Raw genomic sequence first — 8,999 nt, 5'->3', positions numbered from 1 at the left:
TGTGAGAAAAAAATGTTTACAGTTCTCTCGTTTACGAGTTTTACTATTAAAAATTAGTAGATTCTTGCCGTACTGGAACAGACCAAATAAGTACTGGAAGGTAGCTTCTATTGCATCATGCATCACACAAGAGTTTTTATAAAAGCCCATTTGATGTAAACATGCCATTAGCAAAGCAAAACATTCACCGAAATGCGCCATCGTTTACGTCAACGCTTTTATTTAGTTAAGCCTTGAGCGCTCCTCGCTACAAATGATATCACACGGTTGCCAACCTCGCAAGACTCAAATCAAAATTCATTTCGTCAAAGAAATATATATCTTCAGCTGGAAATCTCTTGGTAATTAATTTTGGAAGAAACTAAATACCTAGAACCAATTTAAACCTAAAAAAGAAACCAACCAAGCAGGACACAATCAAATTCCTTGAACTGAAAAAAAAACATTGTCTTGTACATTAAAAAGTGGCCTTTGAATTATTTAATAAGCAATTATCCGCAAGTGTGTCAGTGTGAGCTTTTTTCTTTCGACCACAAAAAAAAAGAAGATACAAGTTGCAAACAATTTAAGGCGAAAGAAACAAGAAAATAATATTTCAAGAGGAAAATCATGTAAGTTTAATGTAGCTGTTGTATTTGATTTCGCGATTTTGTGAAAATTTGCTTCATTTACGCCTCCATTTTGCCATTTTGTTGGGGTACTCATCATCAGTTTTTTTTTTTGTTTTCTTTTGTTGCTTTATCATGCGAAGAGGAGGAATTTTGTTTGAATGTGTGGTGCTGCGTTTGTGTGATTGTGGTCTAAAGTGGGAACAGTAAATGAAGCATTCCTTGAAATGGAGACATCAAAACAATTTTAGTAAAGAATTAGAGAGAGATGGATAGATTTTGTTTTGCCTGAGAGGTTGTGTTTTTTGCGTCCTACCGAATAGTGAAGTAATTGTCCTACCAAGCCAAATAAAAACAAAATGAAGTAAATTGTTTGGTAGTGTTTTAATCCTTTGGCGGCAGTCACAAGCAGCAGCAGCAGCTGTGAGATTATCATACACCTGCCACCACCTGCTGCTTGCTGGTAGAGATGTTTTACACATTTGATATGGTACATTGTTTTAGTAGTTTTTGATGCTAATGGTGGATGAGTGTGCATTTTCTTACTTGTCTTTTGGTATTTTAAAGTACAAAGGACTTGTGTGGGACTTCCTTCATAATAGTTTTTGTTTGTTTTATGTTTATTAATTTTTACCAGATACATGCAATTTTGGAAAACTGTCGAACTTCTTTCTCCATGCTTTTTGTGAACGAAGACGAATTGAGAATATTTGCCACAGATCTTTTTAAGATGTATAAATTGTGAATTCCATTGCATATACCATACGTCAAATAAATGTTGATGAAGGAGGTTCCCGGCAATAAACCCTAATGTAGATATGGTTTAACCTTAATAATGGATTATCATAGGCTTTTTATTATTAGTAAACAACATTGAAACTAAGAAGTTCATTTATCTGTTTGGCTTTGATATTGCACAAACATCGACGAAAGACAAGGAAGACTTCTCTCATATATTTTCTCAATGATATGCTACTTAGATTTTAACCAAATAAAATGGCTCTATGAACAAGAAATGCCACTCTTGTGTTAGGGAAAACAAATCTACAAGCCTTTTTACAAAATCGTAATCCGTACAATTATGGTTGTTATTTATATATACTTCTGCTCCTTAAGGTCTCATTAGGAAAATATATGCTCCAGTGACCGGCAGTGTGCGCTTACTGAGAGCAAGTGAGCATAAACCTCAACGCATGATGTACGCTCCCTTGCTCTCTGTCGGTCGATGGAGCAAATATTTGCCTAATGTGACTTTACCTTTACTCTTGTGCCAGACTTTGAAAATATCACATGAACGTTTATTAGGTGAAGGAGCTCCCTTTCTCCATTCTTACCCATGAAGTCATGAAAGTTTTCTTAGTCTGGCACAAGAATTACGTACCAGAAACTTGCAGTTGTTTCCACTTTTTACTCGAAAGTGTTCCCTTAATTCAAAAAACATACAATTGATATAAGGGCAGTTCACAAACTTTACCATTTTTTCACTTTTGGCGTTTTCAAAGTAAAGGAACGCACCATATTTTTAAAACTATTTTTAACCTTAAATTTACCATTTATTTTCAGACTATACCACCGTTACATACCACGGCCGCTACTAATTTTGTTTTCCTTCCCACTTTGAGAAGAATTTTGCTATAAAATAATAATGGCTTGTGCAACACTCAAACGTACACTGGACTGGGAAACAATAAATCAACGTCCAAATAAACGACGACGTTGTAATCCTTTCGGACAATCAGGCAATACTGGTTCACCATCACGTTCCTCATCATTGGCCGGTGGCCATGATGGTCTCCCTGGCAGTTCAAATCCATCATCGCCTAGCAGTCGTTTTGTCCGTGAACCACAGCCAAGTCCATTTGCCGAAGCAAATCTATCAAAGATGTCACCGGATAAAATGTCACAGAATATTCGTGAAGAGATCAAAAGATTACACAGACGTAAACAGCTGCCATTTTCATCAGCCGCCATCGAACGTATGCAAGATTCTGAATCGAGTGGTTCAGAAATGGGACCTGATAGCCCAAGACGTCCCGATAGCCCACCAAGTATTGTTCGTAATCCTGAAAAGGCATTATTTACATTTAAACAGGTAAGTGCAAATAGTAGTAAATTTCAAGGTGTTCCAATATTGAACGGAGTTTTGTGCCACCTGCAAAAGTGTTGATACATTGTTTGGTTTATGTCAAGTTTAAGGCCCTTTTCGCGGATGTTGTCATGTTTCCCAAAAGTAGTCCGTGGGGGTCCTGATTACAAATGTATAAATTACATTCGAGGTTCCATATCTCCAGAAATGTGGACTTTTCCAGGAAAAATGGGGTGAACAAAATGCTTGAGGCATGAAGTGAGAGTTGAAGTGTGTATCATAACATACCCTGATGTCATTGTAATAAGAAGTCCAAGGACCTATCAAACATATGGAATAATGTCGCTGTTTTCGGATTGGATTCAAATCAGTCCCCTATTTTTATAGGCTCATCCTTTAGGCTAACGAGGGTATAATACACTTTGATACGACCAAAAATGTACCTCATCAACGTAATGATTTTAGATCCTAATTATGTTTGGACGACAATCGTTTCAGACAATTTGGAGTAGATTTAGCCCTGTCTATCTGTTACTATATCTCTCCAACGGATCAACCGTTTCGAACCAAATTTTGTACTCAACAATATGTTTTCCAAACTTAGTTTAAGTTCGAATACGGGTCATATCTGTCCACTCCTTCGGGTACCTCCCCCACAAAAGTTTAAAATTTTTCTGTAAAATTGTGTGAACAATAACCCTTGAAGAGAACAGGTTATCCGCGGCCCCCTATACGAAGGTACATTTTTTTCGGGGGCAAGTCCATACTTCCTGAGATAATGGTCTAAAAACGTCCAGAAACCCTGACGGAAGCAACTAAAATGGCAATCCGCATGATAACTCTCGCAGGTGTTTCTGATTGGTCCAATCTTTGCACATCGTATTTCATTCAGTCATTGTGTCAGGTTGGAATATTGACTATATCGGTCACGTCCTTCAGGTACCTCCCACACAAAATTTGGGAAAAGTGCAGTTTGAGGACTCGTCTCTGATCTGTTTGAAAAATTTCGCAGAGCCCAAGCTCTTCGTGAGGTGATGGTCCAAAAAGTGTCCCGCGGTTACCAACTAAAGTACTGATGGGGTCCATACTTGAGTGATTTCATTGAAATAATTTCTTGAAATTTTTCCCCAGCCTGCCAACCAGCATCAAACCTATACTACTATAACAACAAAATTAAAAAAAATTGGCTTAAGGGAACAAGCTAGGTATAAGGCCTGATCGCGGATCTTTTTGACGTATCTACCATCGATAGCTCTTGGGATCCTGATTACAGCCATAAAACTTCCTTTTAAAAAGTTCAAGATTTCGTGGATAATTCGGAACTTTGAAGGTCCATATCTCGGGATTGACCCAAAACATAGTGTTCTTGTTGTTGTAACCCCCCCTACAGGCAAAATAGTATCGGTGGAAAGAAAAGAAAAGAAGAAAATTTGAAATTAGTAGATTGGCATCCACATCCAGCCCTAGAAAGCGAGCCGCCAGGACAGGATGGGTCCACAGTGACTCCGGTGTCAGGTCTGTCGGGTTTGCTGGACACGCGAAGAGGTGCCGAGTGATGTGCAGTGATTGGCCGCATTTAGGGCATGTATCTGTTATCTCAGGATTCAGGACGGAGAGATAACTGTTGAGGTACCTAGAGATACCAGATCGAAGTTGGGATAATATCGATCTGGTCTCCCTAGGTAGTGTCCACTCATCTTCATGAATGGGTGGGGGTCGCCCAACTAACACTACACTGCATGTGTAGGTTGATATTTGGTCCTCGACTACGTTTGTGTGGGCCTGTCTCAGTGCTGTATGAATGTCATCATCAGTTGGGTCTGAGAAAGTCAAGTCAGATTAGTTAATCTCTTTCATTTGGGTGTCTAGAGATGCTTGCGTGGTTTGGGTGATCCCGTTTAGTGCATTTAATCGCATGTTGCCTTGTGTTGCTTGCACCGGGAGAAGCTTTGCTTCATGGTGAAGGTGATTTTCAGCGGCCTTGGAGTGGCATCCAGTTGCGATGCATAATGCGGTGTTTTGGACCCTTTGGAAATTTCCCCATTGTGTGTCACTTAGTGCAGGTGACCATATAGGGGCAGCGTAGTCCATGAGGGGGCGACCTATGGCCTTGTATGTGGTTAAGATGGCCTCTTTATCTTTGTCCCAGGTACTACCGGCAAGCGCTTTGAGAATTTTGTTTCTTTTGCCCACGTTCCCTCTACTACCTCAGCGTGTTTACAGAAGTAAAGTAGATTATCAAATGTTACACCCAGGATTTTGGGGTTTTGATCGTCGGGATGGTCTGTCCGCGGATGTGTATATTTAGTTGCGCGTTAACTTCTTTAGTACACGATGTAAGGATGGTGGCTGAGGACAAATAGTTGCAAATTTCTGCCTTCAAAGAAGTCTTTAATGGAAGGGAGGTAACCATTTTGGTCTGACTCTAAGTCTGAGATTTTCCTGCCTGTATACATGACTGTGCAGTCGTCAGCGTAGGAGATTAAATGTACATTCTCGGGTGGATTGGGGGCCTTCGACACATAGAGGTTGAAAAGCAGTGGGTATAAGACTCCCCTTGGGGTACCCCCTACTTATTCTTCCTGGGGGGATGTTTGTCCTCGGAATTCTACATAAGATTGCCTTCCAGCCATGTAGTTTACCAACCATCTCTTTAGGTAGTTAGGGAGAGAAGTCTCCATAACGTCCTTCAAAAGTATGGTGTGGTTAACTGTAGCGAAGGCCTTGGACAGGTCCAGAGCCACTAATATGGTTCTTTTGTGTGGTTTCTTACTGTTTAGTCCTTCCGTAATCTGGTCGTGACTTCACTGAGGGCTGTTGTAGTGCTTCTTCCGGTTCTGAAGCCATGTTGGTGGTCGGCGGATGGACTCAAGGATCTTCACGACTGGGGATAGGAGGGTGATGGCTCGGTGTATGAGTTTCCTAAGTGCGCGGGTTTACCCGGTTTAGGGATTGGGACTATCTTTCCGATCTTCCACATATCGGGGACCTCGAAGGTACTGAGACAAAAGTTATAGGTGCATGCAAGGTAATTTGCACAGCGTTGAGCAATGTGCATCAGCATCTTTGTTGCCAAGCCATCCGGACCAATTGCTATGGAGCTTTTGGCGGCTTTAATTTTTATAAGCACATTATCCGTTGTGATGGTGGCTGGTTCCGTAGTTGACTTTAGGATACGGGAGGATCAGCGTAGCCTTCTTCTTTTGCGATCAGGTGTTGATGGATGTTCGACAAATTGCGGCTGCTGTCTTAGATGGAGTTTTGGTGTGTTTTCAGCAAATGTTATTTTTATGTTATCGAAACGCCTGGGATTTGAGAGGTTTCGGATCGTATTCCAAAGACGTTTTGTGCCTGGATCGACTCCTCTAAGTGTTTCCTCCATATTTCTCTCTTGTGGTTGGATACTAGTTTATTTATTTCCTTATTAAGATCATTAGTTCTGGCGTCCGACGGGTTGGTTTTTCTAATGGAGTCCCTGAGGTCCGCAAGTTTGCGGCAGTGTCGATTGAGACCTTCGGCAGCAGGGGCAAATGAAGTCTGGGTAGTGTTTAGCTGAGTTCCTAAGGCCTGAACACCTTAGGTGTGTTTCGGTGTGACAGATGGAGCATTTGACTGGGCGGGCAGCCCTGGTAAATGCTATATTGCACATCCTGCAGCCTGACCTGACACTGGTATTTGTATTGTAAATTTGGTTATGGTTGTGGTATGGGGTTGGTGGAGGGTTATGGGTTATTTGTGATGACGTGCATGGGGGGTGTTTGAAAATGTGGGGATAGGTTGTGTGTTCTGGGGCATTGGAGCGGGAGAGACAGAGATGAGGATGAGGCAGGATTTGCACAAGGTGAGGCTGAGCAGACAGGCCGGTGTTGTCTGCTCAGTTAGGGGAAAAATGATAGGCATAGGTGTAGGAAAATGAAAGGGTATAGATATACGTACTTTGATTTCTGTATTGGGGATGTAGCAGTCCTTGGGCAAGGTGTTCCTTGCGTCGGTCCCGGAACATAGATCCAACTGCTGTAAGGACCGAAACCGAAGTGTTTGGGCCAGCGGCTGCCAACTTAATATCAAACCTGTGCTTCTATATAGGTTTGTAAGCTATTACAACAACAACCAGTACATATGACAAGGTGATCCGCGATCAGGCCTTAAACCTGACTTAAGGCTGGTTAATTATACCCTCAGCCTTTAGGCTAAGGAGGGTATATACACTTTGATACGATGAAAATGTGCCTCATCGAAATAATGGTTTTAGACCCCAAGTATGTTTGGACGAAATGTGTTTCAGACAATTTGGAGTCGATCTAGCCATGTCCGTCCGTCTGTCTGTCCTGCTGGCTGGAGCGCACGATAACTCCCGAACGGATGAACCTATTCGGTTCAAATTTTGGCTTTCGTAATATTTTGCCCAAACTTAGTTTAAGTTCGATGATGAGCTACATCGGTCCACTCCTTCCGGTACCTCCCCCACAAAAGTTCGAAAATGGTCGGAAAGCTTGTGCGCACGATAACTCTTGAAGGGAGTGGCCGAATTGGTCTATACTTTACACATCCTAATATATCTACCAGATATAGATCACGTTCAAATATGGACTTTATTTGTCCACTCCATCCGGTACCTCCCACACAAAATTTCGGATAAGTTCTCTTTAAGACCTGATATCGAACCACTTTGATTTTTGTTGAAGCAACTTTGAATCATTCGCTGCCTCAATTACGATGGTAAAAGTTTTTTCAGAGGCAAGTCCATACTTCCTGAGAAAACAGCCCAAAGGGTGTAAAACCCATTATGGCACCGTATATTGGTGGAGATCCACTTCCATAACGGTCAATGTAGATCCATTCCTTTCAGTATCTCCTCCGCAAAACTTTTGATCTTTAATCCTAATCAACATTTTTGTCGGTTCAGACGCCCTAAATACATACGTATTTTGGGAAAAAATTGTTTCAATATACACAGGCTGAGGGTATATCTCTGTCGGCAAAGCCGACTGATACGTTTTTACTTGTTTTTAGTTTGAGTTTGGTAACAATCTGAGAAAGAAATGAACCGGAGGAATATTTTCCTCAATGACATTGGAGTTCCAAACTCAACCGCTACCCCACCCCCATACATTCTATGTATGGCTCACAAGAGTTAAGCTCAAGAAAGAGAGGTGCAATGTGAATACTATCATACGCTTCAGTACATTGTAATACAACCTTGCAGTCTGAGGTTGGTTCCCTGACCAAGTTGTTATAGCCTCCACTTTACCTTAAATCTCGTAGTCCTTTGCAAATTAAGTGTTTTGTACTTTCGGGTTAAAGTTATGTCGTGGAACCCGTCACCTCCTTCCCCCTCATTAAACGCTATTTGAGAGTACAAAACGTTCTCATTAAAAAATCAGCAAACATCATGGGCCTGTATTTTGATGTAATGTTCTCAATTTTTTATTTTGTTATTTTTCAGGTGCAATTAATATGCGAACGTATGCTGAAAGAGCGTGAAGATGAATTGCGGGAAAAATATGATGCTGTACTGACAACAAAACTTGCAGAACAATATGATGCTTTTGTCAAATTTACTTATGATCAAATACAAAGACGTTACGAAGCTGCTCCCAGCTGTAAGTGAAACTATTCAAGTCCAACCTCGGGCATTTGGTTTATTGAATGCTTTATTTCTATTTTACAGATTTGTCGTAATTTCGAACCTCAGGCGTGTTACCCCCAAAATTAGTTTCTTATGTAGACGCTAAGGATCTTTCTTCCTCCCAGCCTTTTTACGTCATTCAACGCCAACCCAACAAATCATTTCTGTTCTTTTTTTGTTTTCTTCTTCAAACATCCACACAACAATAATTTTCTATAAATTGTTCACTTATATATTTCCTATTTCTAATTTCAAAAAATTAAACAATTTCCAATGGATTCGAATTAAATTAGAAACAAAAAAGAAAGTAAAATTATATTTCTTTACTCTGCTACAACAACAAACAGAATAGAGATATACAACATATATGTATTTAAGAACCTAAACAACAAATAATTAAGAATTAATTTAACAATTAATTACAACAACAAAAATGACACCTCATTATACCTGCAGGTTAAAAACATAAAACATATTTGCATACCAATAATTATTTTTTAATATAAAAAAACACAACACAGCAACAATAAAGAAAATACAATTTCATTAAAAAAAACCCGAGAATAAAAGTACATTGAATTACAAAATAAACAAACAGATATTGCATATAAACAAAAAAACTAATAATTTATAAATTAGTAAATAATATTAGTAATATTACAAAAAGAAGGAAAAA

The 8,999-nt window shown here is 39.9% G+C and overlaps 1 protein-coding gene across 2 annotated transcripts; it reads left to right on the top strand.

The window, feature by feature from the left end:
* The first annotated feature begins 224 nt into the window (after positions 1–224).
* Positions 225–8,999, top strand: akirin. Of its 2 annotated transcripts, none has more exons than XM_073980999.1 (4): positions 225–341; positions 2,172–2,700; positions 8,141–8,297; positions 8,366–8,999. In XM_073980999.1, the coding sequence occupies exons 2-4, from the start codon at positions 2,254–2,256 to the stop codon at positions 8,374–8,376; spliced, it is 615 nt and encodes a 204-aa protein (XP_073837100.1). In that variant the 5' UTR covers positions 225–341; positions 2,172–2,253; the 3' UTR covers positions 8,377–8,999. The 2 variants fall into 2 exon arrangements, with proteins under 2 accessions (XP_073837100.1, XP_073837099.1); XM_073980998.1 differs by having other exon boundaries at positions 225–611.

This window comes from Musca autumnalis, unplaced genomic scaffold (genome assembly GCF_047663935.1).
Source record: "Musca autumnalis isolate F117 unplaced genomic scaffold, ASM4766393v1 scaffold_4, whole genome shotgun sequence".
Classification (NCBI taxonomy): Eukaryota; Metazoa; Arthropoda; class Insecta; order Diptera; family Muscidae; genus Musca; species Musca autumnalis.
The sequence above is the reverse complement of the archived record's forward strand: the minus strand, read 5'-3'. Positions and strand labels throughout refer to the sequence as shown.

Bases quoted from the DNA above. Each gene is read 5' to 3' on its own strand.
- akirin (XM_073980999.1), top strand. From the start codon at position 2,254: ATGGCTTGTGCAACACTCAAACGTACACTGGACTGGGAAACAATAAAT. The intron at 2,701-8,140 runs GTAAGTGCAAAT...GTTATTTTTCAG, and splicing joins CATTATTTACATTTAAACAG to GTGCAATTAATATGCGAACG.